Source organism: Leptodactylus fuscus, chromosome 2 (genome assembly GCF_031893055.1).
Source record: "Leptodactylus fuscus isolate aLepFus1 chromosome 2, aLepFus1.hap2, whole genome shotgun sequence".
Classification (NCBI taxonomy): domain Eukaryota; kingdom Metazoa; phylum Chordata; class Amphibia; order Anura; family Leptodactylidae; genus Leptodactylus; species Leptodactylus fuscus.
In genome coordinates this window covers 111,808,425-111,825,668 of record NC_134266.1, presented here as the reverse complement: position 1 = coordinate 111,825,668, position 17,244 = coordinate 111,808,425, and the positions used below count along the sequence as shown (strand labels likewise).

Sequence of the window (17,244 nt, the reverse complement as noted above, 5' to 3'; positions counted from 1 at the left end):
CAGAGTAGAGATAAGGACATTTATTATATGAGATAAGGACATTTATTATATGTCCTTATCTCTACTCTGTTTACAATTGCTACTTTTAATCCCCTTATCTGTCCTCTTGGGGAGGACACTGTTTGCTATCAGCATAAAAAGGTGTCAGTATACAATCAGTATGGATGGATGGCATACTGATGTGTGAACCAAGCATAACTTGGAAGGTTGCTGGCATGGTAAATTTATGCAGCGTTCCAAAATGACATTGTTGTAGGAAGAATTGTTTGCCATTCCCATTTATACAATGCTACTGAAGACTGTGTATTCTTTAGGGACATGATCCAGTTTTTGAACTTCACACCTTGCCCTCTTTGTTGTGTATGGCTGAAGCTAAACAGGACAGGCCTGCTGCTAAATTTCCACTGAAAATGGCCACAGCAAAAAAAAAAAACCCTGAATTTCTGCAGGTCTGCAATGCAAAACAGTTAAAAGCAGAAGTAATAATTGTGGTGTAGGCTACAACCCATAGTGCAGGTCACTCTATGCTGCAAGTTTTAGTTGCAGAAATCTTATCCACTATGGGTTAGCTGCTGGCAAGTTCACGACAGCTACTCTACCACAAGTAATATAGACCTGGGAACATTTCTTACAACTTTTACAACAGAAGCGACAACATAAAAGTACCTAAAAGGTGCAAAAGTGGAAAGAAAAAAGTACAGTATCCCCCATGATAATATTCATGCTTTTCTGTACAGTAGTCATACATCTTCACAATGAAGTCTAAGTATTAGTTTATTTCAGCTGGTTCAGCATAAAATAGGACAGCAGGTCAAGAGGAAATTCTAAACAAAATAATAAGAACTGGTTCATTATCTTTGCCAAATTTTTAAAAACGCACGTCAAAACACTATAATCCCTCAGAGACACTCCCAGCTCTGCTATTCAAGTCAGTCAAATATAAGAAGCTCCTTCTGTCACTTGCATCAAGGGAAAGACTACAGAATGTTGTCGCTACTAAGCTCTTTGGTGCTGCTGGCTACAGTAGGGACTGCAGGTATGTTGCAGATATCCGAGGTGTAGACTTATTCTCAGCCATCGGCTATGTCTAGTAAAGATAAATCTAACAGTACTATTTTGTTTCTGGAATAGAAATAGGCTGCATGTCTCTCATTCTGCACCAAAATCATTGGCATCAATATATTTAATATTGATCAAGTGGCAAATTCTTTATTGACTAATCAGAAAAATGATGCACATTGTTCTGGCTCCCAGGGCTTGATAAATATGCAGATAGTACTTTTGTGGTTCTCTCTCCTCTCTCTTGTCATTTTTTATACAAATGTATTTAATATCCCATCATATCTTTGGCTGCTCTAAGTGACAATATTAATCTGGATGGGTAAATGCCTTAATGTCTACAACATAGATAGACATCAGGGTTTCTATACAATAGATGGTTTCAATATATGGTAGATGGGCTTTTTATTTGTTCGTTAGTTTTTTAAAGTTTTTTTTTGTATTTTTCACCATTACATAAAATATATTCATTAAAATTCAAGATATATTGTGCTGGTTTCCTGGTTGCTCAGGAGGAAAGAGGCAGAGCTAGAATTAGCATGTGTTATAACTGCACTGTGTTAACAGTATTATGCCCTGTTCATACCATGGAATCTGGCACTGATTTTGCAGCCGATTTCAAGCCAATATCAGGGACAGATTTTTCCCTCATTCTGCCTCCCATTGAAATCAATTAGAGAAGGGTGCTGAAAAAAAAGCGTCCTGCTTGATCTTGCCGCAAACTCTGCAGCTGATTCAACCACAGAGGTCACAGCTTGAGACTCCTCACAGATGCACTGGGGGAAGGGGGGCAGAAAATAAAGAAGAATCTGAGGCAGTGGGTTCTATCTACTTGCATGGAATGGACTGTATTACAGTAGGTCTGCCTCAGCAAAAAGCACCCAATTTTGGATGTTTTTTTGTACTGCGCATGAATTGAGCCAGAAGGGGCTCACTGAGGCTCTCTCAGCACTGTGTGGGGCCTTAGCCTTATCTAGGAATCTAAAGCTGAGACAAAGCCCAGCCAAGCTAAGGCTCAAACCAAAGCAAATTCCCCTCATTTTAGTGAAACTGGATCTCCAAAGTTGAATAACAGAGGCATATTTGGAAACTGTAGAACAGTCTCTATAATTTACAATGTAGTGGGTTAGGTTCATATTGAATATATGATGAATTTGCTGCTGATAGATGTCCTTGAAACTTTCTGTATTGCATCTCCATTATGAAAGTATTAGGTATATTTTTTTTTCTCCTACGTACTTTACAATGTTCACATACGCCTGTCAGAAACATTAAGGACTCCATTCACACATGTTTAGAGCATACAGTTGAGGTATTTGTTTTAAGTCCTGAAAACATGTTTTCTCAACTATATGCTATTGTTTGGCAATATAGATAGAGACGTCTGCCAAAAACATACTGATCATATTCAGAAAGCTGCTATGGCCATATGGATGGCCCATAATGGCTTTAGATTCATCACCATATTTAGTTAAGGTATAATTTTTTCTCTTACAAACCTATAGCCATTCCTTTGGTGTGAATGAAGCCATATTTCAGAGTTTTACAGCAATGAGTACCGCAGTTAACCAATGTAAAGTCACTAATGTAGCTGTCACAAAGAAACGCTATTTTGTGTTAGCTCACAACTATCCAGTATTTCGCAGTACACATATATGCTTATTAATGTAAACTTGTCTTACATTCATTACAGTAGAGGCATACTGCACCCCAACCTGTCTGGCAGATGAAATATGCAATAACTCCTCAGTTTGTGCAGCTAATACAACCTACTATCAAAGCCTGGGCCTGAGTAAGTGGATCCTATAGCTAAGAGTAAAGGTCAGTCTTCATGCAAACAGTGCACTGACTTCTGTGCCATATTTCATTTCTGCAGATGTGAATAATGTGAGTGCTGCAGTCACCTGTAAAGGGGCTAATATGACCATCTCAGTGGGAAAAAACTTGCTGGAGACCCTACGTTATAACCCATCTGCTTCAACTCTGTCCCAGTCCAATTGCACCGGAGCTGTACTAGACATATTACAGGGGCAGCGTGTGTACTCACTGACTGTACAAACCAAGGATGGTGTCTGTGGGAATACAATTACGGTAAGTTGAGAAATATGAATTATGAGTCTGCCAGATTCATATTGATTTTTTTTTTTAAGTAACCTGTATTAGTATCTGGGGAGAAAGTAATTGATATTCTGTCATCTCAGCCACACTTCATAGACTTATCTTAGCACTGGCTATATTCTTTCAATTCACTAAACCTATAAGCTAAGTACTGTATATCTCATTCACAGAGATCATCTCAATCCTAATGCTTTATAAAAATATGTCAATATAACTTCATGTTATAATATAGTATATGGACAAGTGATCATATTCAGGTCGCAATACAAAATTCACAATAAATGCACAGCAAAAATATTTGGTGCCTTTATTTTTTTTTGTGTTGTTCCTCTGATGTCTAGTCCCTTCTACATTTTGTAAAATGACCACCATTTTTTAGACTACGTTAAATCCACTGTAATTCTGATAGACTTAGGGCACTATTCCCCTCTGATCTGGGCTGGTGTATCAAAGAGCATAGGGGTCTGTCAGACTACCAAAGCACTACAGGGCAGATTTACTAATAATCTCTAAAAGTAAGACCGTACCAGGTTTCTCAGAGTAACTAATGATGAACAATAAATCTGTTTATTATTAAACTGACTAGTCTAACGTTACATCACTTATTGGTCTGCCTAGATTACAACAAAAATATACATCAGAAAATGATGGCAAAATGGTGTTACTTAATAAGCTCCACCCCTATTCTACATAATAAATATTCATAAAATAGTAATACAGGACCCGGGACGAGAATAGGAGCTACACAGAGGCCGTGTACCAGAGCGGCTTCCAGGCGCTGCATTATCATTAGCAGGTACGGTGGCTCATAGCCTGCAAGAGCCCCTTCACACGGCATAAGCGCTCGGCTCATTCTGAGCCGTACACGCGAGCGCTTCTAAACACTTCCCATTCACTTCAATGGGAGCGCGCGTAAAGCTGGCTTTACGAGCGCTCCAATTGAAGTGAATGGGAAGTGTTTAGAAGCACTCGCGTGTACAGCTCGGAATGAGCTGTGCGCTTACGCCGTGTGAAGGGGCTAAGAGCAGACGCCGATACAACTGAAATTGCTACTTTGCGGTGACCGCCCCCAGAGTCAGTGGTCCCAGGGCCACCGCTTACCTCTGCTCCCCGCTATCTACGCCTCTGATTTCATGTGCATGCAAATGTCTTTAAAAGTATGAAAAGTAAGTTACACATGGAACTGTCTACAATTGCTTGTTCAATCAATTGCAGACTTGACCAGAAGCGGTTCTGAAACATGTAAAAGTATAATAAAAATGTATGCATATGTAGCAAAATAATCAGCATGTTTACGGTATTATGTAATCTTCATTTTTCTTTTCTGATTTTTTTTTCTTTGCTTACAGAAAAATTCAACCCATGTAACTTTTGCAAATAGTATCCTCATTCCTGGACAGAACAGTAATGGAATTATTGCTGCAGGAAACATCAGCATCCAGTTCTTCTGTGCCTACAATATTACCATGCAGACTTCACTATATATAGCTTACAAACCAGTTATGACGTATGTGTACCTTTATGACTACATACTGCATTAGAATACAGTTTATAGAGGATAATAAGTAAACCTATTATGTGTTATCTATTAATATATTCACTTTCTTTGACAGCACACAGACTCTGAACTCAGGTAATTCTGGGGGTGATGGTACCACTACACTCGCAGCCTATACGAGCCCAACATATACTGTACCCTTGGAACAGTCACAGCAGCAAGAATTACCAGTTGGCTCAAGCCTCTATTTTGGGATGACTACACAGTTCCCGGATCCTGCTTTTGTTCTTCGAATAGATCAATGCTATGCTACCCCTACTAGCGATGGGAGTGGTTCAATAAGAGTACAACTGATTCAAGGCGGGTAAGAAATTGGTATGACTATAGAACGAATGTCCTGAGTTTAAGGACATGTGCTCAGGTTTTGTGAGGAAGTAATTGAAGCCAAAACCAGGTGTGGTTTAGAATTTTTTAGTAGGTTTTTCAATCCATTTGGTTTTGCTTTCAAGAACTGCTTAAAAATCTCATTCACATGTTGTGGCCAAAATCCATGAGAATACTGACCCGCTATGGATTTCTAGTCGGTACTTCGGTGCATTGTGGACATATCTTTTAAAGAAACACTCCAGTAAAAAAAAAAAATTCTCCCAATTTGAAATTAAGCCTATGTACAGTGTAAATTATTGAATAACTTACTGACAATTTGATTTTATCATGAAGTAATGTGCTCCCTTCTGGAGCAATGACCTTCTCCTGTATGAATAGAAGGTCAAACTCACAGCCCACAAGAGCCTCAATCTGAGGGAGCCTTCACACTATGTAACGCTGCGCTCATTCTGATCGTAAAAACACGTTCAGAATGAGCGCGTAAAAAGCAGCTCCCATTGACTTGAATGGGAGCCAGCATACGTGCGCTCCCCATTGAAATCAATGGGAGGCTTTTTTCCCTATGCTTTCAATGTATTACGCCCGTTTCACATTGAAAGCATAGGGAAAAAAGCCTCCCATTGATTTCAATGGGGAGCGCACGTATGCCGGCTCCCATTCAAGTCAATGGGAGCTGCTTTTTAAGCGCTCATTCTGAACGTGTTTTTATGATCAGAATGAGCGCAGCGTTACATCGTGTGAAGGCTCCCTGACTCCCAAGGAACTGCACTGATAGTTTGATCTGTTCATACAGGAAACATTATGAGTATTAGAATAGCAGAGAAGAGTTCAGTGGTCTGGTGAGAAGCACATGGCTTCACTATAAATTTGGCAGTAAGAGACACATTAACATTACACTGCATATAGTCTTATTTGCAAATGGAAGTATTAGCTAGGGATGGTGTAAAATTTAAAAACAAAACAAAAAAAACAACCAAAAGTAGCAATACTCCCCTACTCCTCTGTTCACACAGTACTAGCTAGGTGAGAATCGCGGAGGCTCATGTGACTGCTATGGTCAATCATTGGCCTCAGTGGACACATGTGATATACAGTGTCTTGTGAAAGTATTCGGCCCCCTTGAACTTTTCAACCTTTTGCCACATTTCAGGCTTCAAACATAAAGATATAATGTTAATTTTGGGGGGAAGAATCAACAACAAGTGGGACACAATTGTGAAGTGGAACAAAATTTATTTGATATTTTAAACTTTTTTAACAAATAAAAAACTGAAAAGTGGGGCGTGCAAAATTATTCAGCCCTTTACTTTCAGTGCAGAAAACTCACTTGGTTAAGTTCAGTTCAGATCTCTGAATGATCCAATGTTGTCCTAAAAGACTGTTGATGAATAGAATCCACCTGTGTGTATCAAGTCTCCATATAAATGCACCTGCACTGTGATAGTCTCAGGGTGCTGTTTAAAGCACAGAGAGCATCATGAAGACCAAGGAACACACCAGGCAGGTCCGAGATACTGTTGTGGAGAAGTTTAAAGCCGGATTTGGATATAAAAAGATTTCTCAAGCTTTAAACATTCCAGGGAGCACTGTGCAAGCAATCATATTGAAATGTAAGGAGTATAAGACCACTGCAAATCTACCAAGACATGGCTGTCCCTCTAAACTTTCATCTTAAACAAGGAAAAGACGGATCAGAGATGCAGCCAAGAGGCCCATGATCACTCTGGATGAACTGCAGAGATCTACAGCTGAGGTGGGAGAGTCTGTCTATAGGACAATAATCAGTCGTACACTGCACAAATCTGGCCTTTATGGAAGAGTGTTAAGAAGAAAGCCTTTTATCAAAGATATCCATAAAAAGTCTTGTTTAAAGTTTGCCACAAGCCACTTCGGAGATACAGCAAACATGTGGAAGAAGGTGGATTGTGGTCAGATGAAACCAAAATCCAACTTTTTGGCCACAATGCAAAACGATATGTTTGGCGTAAAAGCAACACAGCTCATCACCCTGAACACACCATCCCCACTGACAAACATGGTGTTGGCAGAATCATGCTTTGGGCCTGCTTTTCTTCAGCAGGGACAGGGAAGATGGTTAAAATTGGTGGGAAGATGGATGGAGCCAAATACAGGACCATTCTGGAAGAAAACCTGTTGGAGTCTGCAAAAGACCTGAGACTCGGACGCAGATTTATCTTTCAACAAGACAATGATCCAAAACAAAGCAAAATCTACAATGAAATGGTTCACAAATAAACGTATCCAGGTGTTAGAACGGCCAAGTCAAAGTCCAGACCTGAATCCAATCGAGAATCTGTGGAAAGAGCTGAAAACTGCTGTTCACAAACACTCTCCATCCAACCTCACTCAGCTCCAGCTGTTTTGCAAGGAAGAATGGACAAGAATTTCAGTCTCTCGATGTGCAAAACTGATAGACATACCCCAAGCGACTTGGAGCTGTAATCACAGCAAAAGATGGCACTACAAAGTATTAACACAAGGGGGCCGAATAATTTTGCACACTCAATTTTTCAGTTTTTTTCTTTGTTAAAAAAGTTTAAAATACCCAATAAATTTCATTCCACTTCACAAGTGTGTCCCACTTGTTGTTGATTCTTCCCCCCAAAATTAAAATTTTATACCTTTATATTTGAAGCCTAAAATGTGGCAAAAGGTTGAAAAGTTCATGGATCCTTAAGACTGTGACATGGTTGGTGTGAGACATTAGGATTTCTTACATTCATACTTTGAATAATTAATTTTAACTTGTATCACATCATGTAGTCAAAACTCTAAAGATATATTAAGACTTTAATCAGAATATAGTGGTTGGAGCTTTATTTTTTTCATACAATGTGCCAAATCTTCCACATTCAACGTTGTGAAAGCACAGCGCTTTGGCCAAGGCAGAAAAACTGCAGAAAAAAATGTGTATTTTACAGTACCTGCAAAATGGATGGGATTCTGGCTAAAAAATGCAGAAAAAATTTGCAAAGGAAATGCTGCGATTTCAAAAATGCTTGCATTTTTGTAAATCGCAGCATGACAATTATACTTATGGAAATGATGGCAGATAGAGGCAGAAAGTTCACAGAAGAAAACTCTGAGGACTTTTTGTGAAAAACACTTCAGAAAAAAAACGTGATGCATCTTTTCTGCAGTCTTATTTGGCTGCAGCTCGCTACTTGGGGCCTTAGCCTAAGAGATACCATACTGTGCTTCAACCACCATTGGCTTCATACTGTTATTAAAGAGGACCTTTCACCACTTTTGGGCACATGCAGTTTTATATACTGCTGGAAAGCTGACAGTGCGCTGAGTTCAGCGCACTGTCGGCTTTCCCGATCCGTGCCCGGTGTAAAGAGCTTATGGTGCCGGTACCGTAGTGCTCTATGGTCAGAAGGGCGTTTCTGACCATTAGCCAGGAACATCCTTCTGCCTCGCGGCGCCTATCGCGCTGTGCTGTGGAGCGGGGAGGAACGCCCCCCCTCCCGCTCCTGATAATGCTCGTCTATGGATGAGCTGTGTGAGCAGAGGGAGGGGGGCGTTCCTCCCCGCTCCACAGCACAGCGCGATTGGCGCCGCGAGGCAGAAGGACGTCTCTGGCTAATGGTCAGAAACACCCTTCTGACCATAGAGCACTACGGTACCGGCACCGTAAGCTCTTTACACCGGGCACAGATCGGGAAAGCCGACAGTGCGCTGAATTCAGCGCACTGTCAGCTTTCCAGCAGTATATAACACTGCATGTGCCCAAAAGTGGTGAAAGGTCCTCTTTAAGGGCTTCAATGTATAACACTAAGTGTAAAGCTCTTGTGTTCCCTCTAATGGTGGTTGCGGGAAGGTAGCATATTATATTTTGTTATAGTATTCAGAAATGAACATTAAAATTAAGTTAAAAAAACCCAAAGTTTATTATAATGTATTAAGAAATTAAAATAAAGCTTATTATATGCAGTAATAATATACAGTATATTCATACTGAAGAGGTTGCTAAACTACTACTATACTGTCTAGGGCAGGTGAATAGCGCATATCATTTCTGCATATAACCTCAAGAATGTCAAAACTTCCTTCTAGAAAATGACTCAAAAGTGTATGTTATTACGGTACATACTCATAATAATAGAAATATAATAAACTGTGCAGTATTACAGCTGAAAATATCAGTACACTTTTCATTAACCTGGGCTTCTATAGACAGGAACTGTATATACAGTATTTCCCTAACATACAGTATATCAATGATTATTAGTATTACCACTGTAGGCAGACAAGAGGTGCTTTATTGTGGCCATTGCCCGCTACCAGTAACTAGGGGTAGGAAAAACACTCTATGAAACCAAGACAAGGCTTTCAGTATTAGCATCAAACACTTGTACTATTCTATCATTCAGTTCCTTTTTCTGGAAAGCGATAATTCTTTACAGTACTTTCCAATTTTAATTTAATTTTATAAATAGTGCCCCCATATACCCCTATCCCAGAATTGCCAGGAACAACAGTGTGCATTATCATACCTCCCAACTTTTGAAGAACCGAAAGAGGGACAAAATGTGCGGTGCGCATAGCGCGCCGCGGCAAATTTAGCCCCGCCCACTTTTGTGTTGACCCCGCCCACTCGTTAATTTTTCATGTGCCCGCACACAGTATAATCCTCCTACAGTCACCCGTAAATTATATGTCCCCCCTCTATCTCTCCCCCAGTTTCATATACACCCTTCATCTGCCCCCAGTTTCATGTCCCTCTTCCATCATTGCCCCCAGATTCATGTCCCCACATCTCTGCCCCAGATTCATGTTCTCCATCTCTGCCCCCAGATTCATGTCCCCTCCATCTCAGCCCCCAGATTCATGTCCCCACATCTCTGCCCCCAGATTCATGCCCCCTCCATCTCTGCCCCCAGATTCATGTCCCTCCATCTCTGCCCCCAGATTCATGTCCCCTCCATCTCAGCCCCCAGATTCATGTCCCCACATCTCTGCCCCCAGATTCATGCCCCCTCCATCTCTGCCCCCAGATTCATGTCCTCTCCATCTCTTCCCCCAGATTCATGTCTCCCATCTCTGCCCCCAGATTCATGTCCCCCATCTCTGCCCTCAGATTCATGTCCTCTCCATCTCTGCCCCCAGATTCATGTCCCCCATCTCTGCCCCCAGTTTCATGTCCACACCACCTCTGCCCCCAGATTCATGTCCCTCCATCTCTGCCCCCAGATTCATGTCCCCACATCTCTGCCCCCAGTTTCATGTCCACTCCATCTCTGCCCCCAGATTCATGTCCCTCCATATCTGCCCCCAGATTCATGTCCCCTCCATCTCTGCCCCCAGATTCATGTCCCACATCTCTGCTCCCAGATTCATGTCCCTCCATCTCTGCCCCCAGATTCATGTCCCTCCATATCTGCCCCCAGTTTCATGTCCCCTCCATCTATGCCCCCAGATTCATGTCCCACATCTCTGCCCCCAGATTCCTGTCCCTCCATCTCTGCCCCCAGATTCATGTCCCTCCATATCTGCCCCCAGATTCATGTCCCCTCCATCTATGCCCCCAGATTCATGTCCCACATCTCTGCCACGTTCCACCTCCACATTAAACTTAGCTTCTCCTCCGCTCCCTCGCCGCTCTCTGCCCGCCTCTCTCGCTGACACATGCGGCTGAAGCAAGGAGCTGACACAGGTCAGCTCCTCGCTTCGCCGCTGCCCGCCTCTCTCCCTGACACATGCGGCTGAAGCTGCTCGCTTCGCCGCTGCGTCTCTCTCTCGCTGACACATGCGGCATGTGTCAGCGAGAGAGAGAGACGCAGCGGCGAAGGGAGCACGCGAGCAGCTTCAGCCGCGTGTGTCAGGGAGAGAGGCGGGCAGCGGCGAAGCGAGGAGCTGACCTGTGTCAGCTCCTTGCTTCAGCCGCATATGTGTTCAACTCAGATCTGCGTCCTCTGGACGCAGATCTGAGTTGAAATCGGGACATACCTCCCTCCAACCGGGACCGCGGGACATGTCATCCAAATCGTGACTGTCCCGCGGAAATCGGGACGGTTGGGAGGTATGCATTATACATAGAGAACTATAGGTAGCCTGGTATGACACGTTGCAAATCCCTCTAAAAAAAACAATGGATTGTCCAAAAAAAACCAGACACAAACTGTTACACAGCACATGCCATAATCCATCTTTTTTGATAGATCTGTCAATGGATATCCATCAAAGAAGTGTCTGTGTCTGTTGTCGGCGGATCCGTTGTCTTTTTCCCCCTTTTGTCTTCATTCTGAGCATATGCAAAGAAGAATGAAGAGGGAAAATGGATTGCCGAATGGATGCAAACTGATTACCATCCATTGCGTCTGACTTCCACAGACCTCCATGTTTTTGGGTTTGTCTGTTTTTTTTTTAAAAAAAGTATGCATTTCTGCTAGTCTTGTATCCATATTTTTTGAACGGATGCTACAAACTCACACTTTTGGATGCGTGCTCTTCCGTATAAGGGGGCGTTCACACTACCGTCAGTGTCCGACAGGTAGTGTCCATTCAAAATCTCGCACGGACATGAGGAGCGGACACTAGCTGTGTTCATGACACTTGTCATTCATTTAAATGGCGATCGGGTGCGTTCTTTTGCACTCCGTGCCTGTCCTTCACTGTCCGCATGTAAAGATGTCCGAATTTTCAAGCGGACAGAAAAAACCTACATGTCGGGTTTTTCTGTCCGTTTGAAAAGTCGGACATCTTTATAAGCGGACAGTGAAGGAAGGGCACGGAGTGCAAAAGAACGCACCCGATCGCCATTTAAATGAATGACAAGTGTCACGGACACAGCTAGTGTCCGCTCTTAATGTCCGTGCCAGATTTTGAGCGGACACTAGGAGCGGACACTACATGTCGGACACTGACGGTAATGTAAACGCCCCCTAACACTAAAACTGAGTTGGATTACATTGGTTGTTCATCTTTATAACTCTATTTTCATCTTTATAACTCTTTTTATTTTCTTTGGCAGTTGTCCAACTGGAAATGGACCAAATATTCAAGTAGTTGAAAATGGAGTCTCTAAGGAAGTCAGATTTAGTGTCTCATCATTTTCCTTCCAAGGCTATGGCAGTGTCTACATATTTTGTGATGCTCGACTATGTAACGCTGCATCTGGCAGCTGTTCAAAAGTAAGTGAGCTTTATTTGCCTTTTAGGAAGTGGAAATTCCATATACTTCCTTGCTACATAATATCTTCCCTTTTCTAATTTTTTTTTTCCATTAATGTTTCCTGTTTCTTTTTTTATGCAGTGTGCATCAGCTCGTGAGGTTTCTCAGGACACTACACAATTTAGTCTTGGTCCTTTTACAGTCCAAGGTAATGGAAATATTCTATACATCTTTAACCTGATAAGGCCTGACCTACACTAATGTAATTGTAAATTTATGGTGTGGGTTTAAAGCTTCTGCCCCTGCAATAGCAATTGTAGGTTTAGAACTAAGACATTTAGCTGCCCATATACATGAGATATTTATCTGCAGCTCAATGGCAGATCAAATTTTTTAGAAACATTTTCTGTTAAAGAGGACCATTCACCAACCCCACCAGCTACAATTCCATTTCTTCAGACCCCACTGCTCATGAACAATCAGTGCCATTAGTTTAAGTGCCAAATATGCTAATTAGGCTCCCTAAGGTCAAGTGGGTGGTCCCTGTTCCTCCCCCACCTGAAAGTAGGGAGCCATATTGGAAAACTAACAGTACCAATTAATCAGAAATGAAGGGGGATATAGAAAAAATTCCATCTGCTGCAGAATCAGAGGAGTGCCATCTACTGCAAGATGGAGCAGTGTCTATTAAAGGTTGCAAAGAGTTGGAATTGGTGGAGGTGGTGGAAAGTGCTCTTTAATCCTATGTATTTGACCAACACAGACATAAGAAGCACACATAGGTAGTTTTTAGGGGAAAATATTCAACTAAAGCTAGGTTCACATATGCACTTGGTGAATGCTTGGGGATTACTTCTCCCAATCCGCTTGAAAAATGCAGAGCAAAAAGACCTGGCATAACCACTTTTTAAGCCAATTGGGTTTCCATTTTTTGTGTCCTCAAGTGGTCCCGAAGAACACAAGTGTGAACCTAGCGTTAGTCAAAGTAATAAGAGCTGGGGGCCACACGGTGGCTCAGTGGTTAGCACTGCAGCCTTGCAGCGCTGGAGTCCTGGTGTTCAAATCCCACTAAGGGCAAAAACCATCTGCAAGGAGTTTGTATGTTCTCCCCGTGTTTGCATGGATTTCCATCCCATACTCCAAAGACATACTGATAGGGAAAAATGTACATTGTGAGCTCTATGTGGGGCTCACAATCTACATTTAAAAAAAAAAAAAAAAAAGAAAGAAAGAAAGTAATAAGAGCTGCAAGGCTGACACACTACTATCCAAAATTGATGGTAAATACTGTTGTTAGGGAATTGCTAGGACGACAATTCCCCAGTAGCTGCTGGTGAACCCTGGGGGGGAGGGCACAATAGACAGTGAGCCCTAAAGTGAAATCCCCCCACTGACCCTTCCTGATTGCTGAACCTATCCTAGGTGATAGGCAACAACTGGGCGATGGGCCTTACCTATGTAGGTGACAACACAGAACACAGACAAAACGAACAACACAAAAGGGAAGTCAGCAAGCCAAGGGTTCGGTAACAGTCGAACTATGCAGTGATAAATCAAAAATCCAAAGAATAGTTAATAGAGAAAGCCAGAGGTCAGAACATAGTAATATAGTAGTAGAAGATGAGACGCTTAGCAGGGACAAAGTCAATAGCCAGCAAGTCTATGTGGGCTGATGGCCTGTATATAGGAAGCCAAAGACCAGCCCTAGGTTTGATTGGAAAACAGGCTGTCAGTCACACGGCAAGGCTAGAATTAACCATTTTATGAACAGAGGCAAACAAGGTGCAGGAGATAGGTATGGTGGAAATTCAATTACAGAAATAGAGCCATGTTCACACAGAACAACCAAAAACTCCAAGCAAGGAATGAAACTACACACACCTCCTGTGTTGCAGCATGCAAGCAGAGGGTGGCGCAGAGACCTGAACAGACAGAGACGTTACAACCGTGTTTTGCATTTAGTAATACCAAAGAGAATCCTTAAATCTCAAAACTCTCCAATAAATCTAACAACTCACAGATTTTTCTAATTTTTTGTTTCTAGATATAGATTATTCTGCCGGCAGTCAAATGGGTAAGATATCCTATTCAATTACAAAATATATTTCATGTGAATTGAAATTTACTAGTTTGTTAAAGTACAGCTTGAGCATAGGCTAATAGCAAAATGTTCAATGGGAATGTTCGATGGCTCTATCCAACACCTGGATAGAGCCGTGATTCCAGGTACTCACAATTTATGGTAGTGCCCTCTAGGCTAATGCATACCTCCCAAGTGTCTCTCCTTCACACCCAGATCTCTCTACGGCTCCGTTCTCATTTAAACACGTGTCAAAGTGACCGCTGTAAAAGATAATCCCAAAGACTTCAATGTGTGCCAGTCTTACGCGTGCTACACATTGAAATCAATGGGAGGCTTTTAAACCCATTGATTTCAATGTGTTACGCGCATAAGACCGGCACACATTGAAGTCTATGGATCTGTTTTACAGTGGTCAGGGTGCATTCACACTGAGTAAACGCTAGCTTATTCTGAACGTAAAACACGTTCAGAATAAGCGGCGTCTAAAGCAGCTCCATTCATTTCTATGGGAGCGGGGATACGAGCGCTCCCCATGGAAATGAATGGGCTGCTTCTTTCACTCCGTGCAGTCCCATTGAAGTGAATGGGGAGTGCCGGCGTATACGGCAAGCTCTGCTCATGCCGGAGCGTACACGCCGGCACTCCCCATTCACTTCAATGGGACTGCACGGAGTGAAAGAAGCAGCCCATTCATTTCCATGGGGAGCGCTCGTATCCCCGCTCCCATAGAAATGAATGGAGCTGCTTTAGACGCCGCTTATTCTGAACGTGTTTTACGTTCAGAATAAGCTAGCGTTTACTCAGTGTGAATGCACCCTCACTTTGACACGTGTTTACGTGTCTGAATGAGCGAAGCGTAAACTCTGTGTGAAAGCTGCCTACCTCTTATATGTCCCTCTTTTTCATCTGTTAATAGATTTGCTTCAGTATGTGTATTTACATCCCAGATCCCAATCTGCACATCATGTCAAGAATTGATGCAATCTGAGCCTTAAAAGGCTATTAATGATTCTTGTGGTGTAAATTAATGACTCTTAAAGCATACACGCATGTGACAGTGACACTGAGACGTATACTATATATATGACACTGAGAGGTATACTATATATCACCTATAGTTGTAAAGGTCTAGTATTAAGGAAGATTACTGGAGTAAATGTAATAGCTATCATTTACAAACATTTTCTTTCATTTATTTTCAGGTTTGTCTGGTAGTTTGCTGGTGGGCAGCCTTATGTGCCTTTTAACACACTATATATCTGACATCATGTGAAGTTGAAATACGTTATTACAATTTCAATGGAGTAGGAGTTCCTCAGGTTTTCTTCTGGACCACTAATCGTCTGAATATGGGAGCATGCCTTCAATGAAGATTGTCAATCCCAAGGCATTGTCTTTTTTTTAATCTATAATGCAATATAAGTGTTATCTGTGGTGTAACACTCCATCTAATTTATTTTACATTTAGATGTGAAAAAATTAATATAATTTGAATTTATATTCTCTTTAGCTTCATAACAAAAACGTACAAATCATAAATATTGATTTTATACAGTATTAACTTTTGTTGAAATGTAATAGTAAGGGAGCCTTCACACGGAGTTTACGCTCCGCTCATTCTGAACGTAAACTCGTTCAGAATGAGCGGCGTAAAAACAGCTACCCATTGAAATCAATGGGAGGCTTTTTTACCAATTGCTTTCAATCTGATATGCGCGTATCACATTGAAAGCAATAGGTAAAAAAGCCTCCCATTGATTTCAATAGGTAGTGCGCGTATGCCCGCACCCATTGAAGTCAATGGGATCTGTTTTTTACGCTGCTCACTCTGAACGAGTTTACGTTCAGAATGAGCGGAGAGTAACCTCTGTGTGAAGGCTCCCTTATAATACTGTAGTAAGGTTGAAAATAGAAATAAATTCATCAATAGGGACTAATCTCCTTAAATGGTGATCTAGCAATGGCAAACAAACCCACGATGCACAAACATTTTTTCTCAATTTAGGGAAAAAAATCCTTGATATATTTTTTTTCATTATTTATATTCTGTAACTGTAACTATGCTATTATGAGCTCTCACATTTAGGCATTAGATAAATACATAAATAAATATATACATACATACATACATACATAAATGTATAGCTCAGGAATTTGTAGGTACAAACTTTATGTGAGGCCAATTTTATGTGCAGATTCTAAGCTGCCAGGAAGTCATATATGAACGTTAAAATATTTACTCTAAGAAAATAGAGTTCTTCATTACTAATTCACTTTCCATAACATTCAAACCTCTTGCAAGCCTTCTTCTTGTTGTGCCAGGGTCTCCTTCTGGTTCCCCCTCCAATATAGAAATAGGCACACAAATAAGTTCTATAAATATACACTATTCACTGAATAACTATGTAAAGTTTCCCTTCAACAGGTACCCTTGAAATATATTAGCCAAGAAAATTCAGCCCTTCATACCACAGCAAGACATTTAACATGAAGTTGCTCTTTTAATTGTAAATGACAGAAATAGATAGTCTTTAACCACTTCCCGAGGTTGTCAACATTGACTTTAAATATTATATAGCGGAGATGAAGGGGCAATGCCCGTGATCAGACTCCATTGGCATTAATCCTTCCACCTTAAAAAAGATAATATAAAAAAGATATATAAAATATATATAAAATTTCAAATTAAATTTATTCCAAAAAAGAAAAACAAACAAATCATCAGGTGTCCCTACATCTGAAAGTCTGAACTATAAGCACATATATATATATATATATATATATATATATATATATATATATATATATATATATATATATGTATATACATATTACTTATCCTATACGGTGAATGGCAAAGTGGGAAAAAAAATCAAGCATTTCAAAGTTTTGGATTTTTGTTAAAACATAAGAAAAACTATATAGTTCACATATAGCCCACATCAAATTTCAGAATATAGGT

At 41.1% G+C, this 17,244-nt stretch overlaps 1 protein-coding gene across 1 annotated transcript; it reads left to right on the top strand.

Moving 5' to 3' along the window:
* Positions 1–976: 976 nt before the first annotated feature.
* Positions 977–15,555, top strand: LOC142194078 (uromodulin-like). Its single transcript, XM_075263104.1, has 9 exons — positions 977–1,036; positions 2,753–2,851; positions 2,936–3,150; positions 4,527–4,684; positions 4,791–5,039; positions 12,060–12,219; positions 12,341–12,407; positions 14,244–14,273; positions 15,485–15,555. The coding sequence occupies exons 1-9, from the start codon at positions 985–987 to the stop codon at positions 15,553–15,555; spliced, it is 1,101 nt and encodes a 366-aa protein (XP_075119205.1). The 5' UTR covers positions 977–984.
* Positions 15,556–17,244: the final 1,689 nt, after the last annotated feature.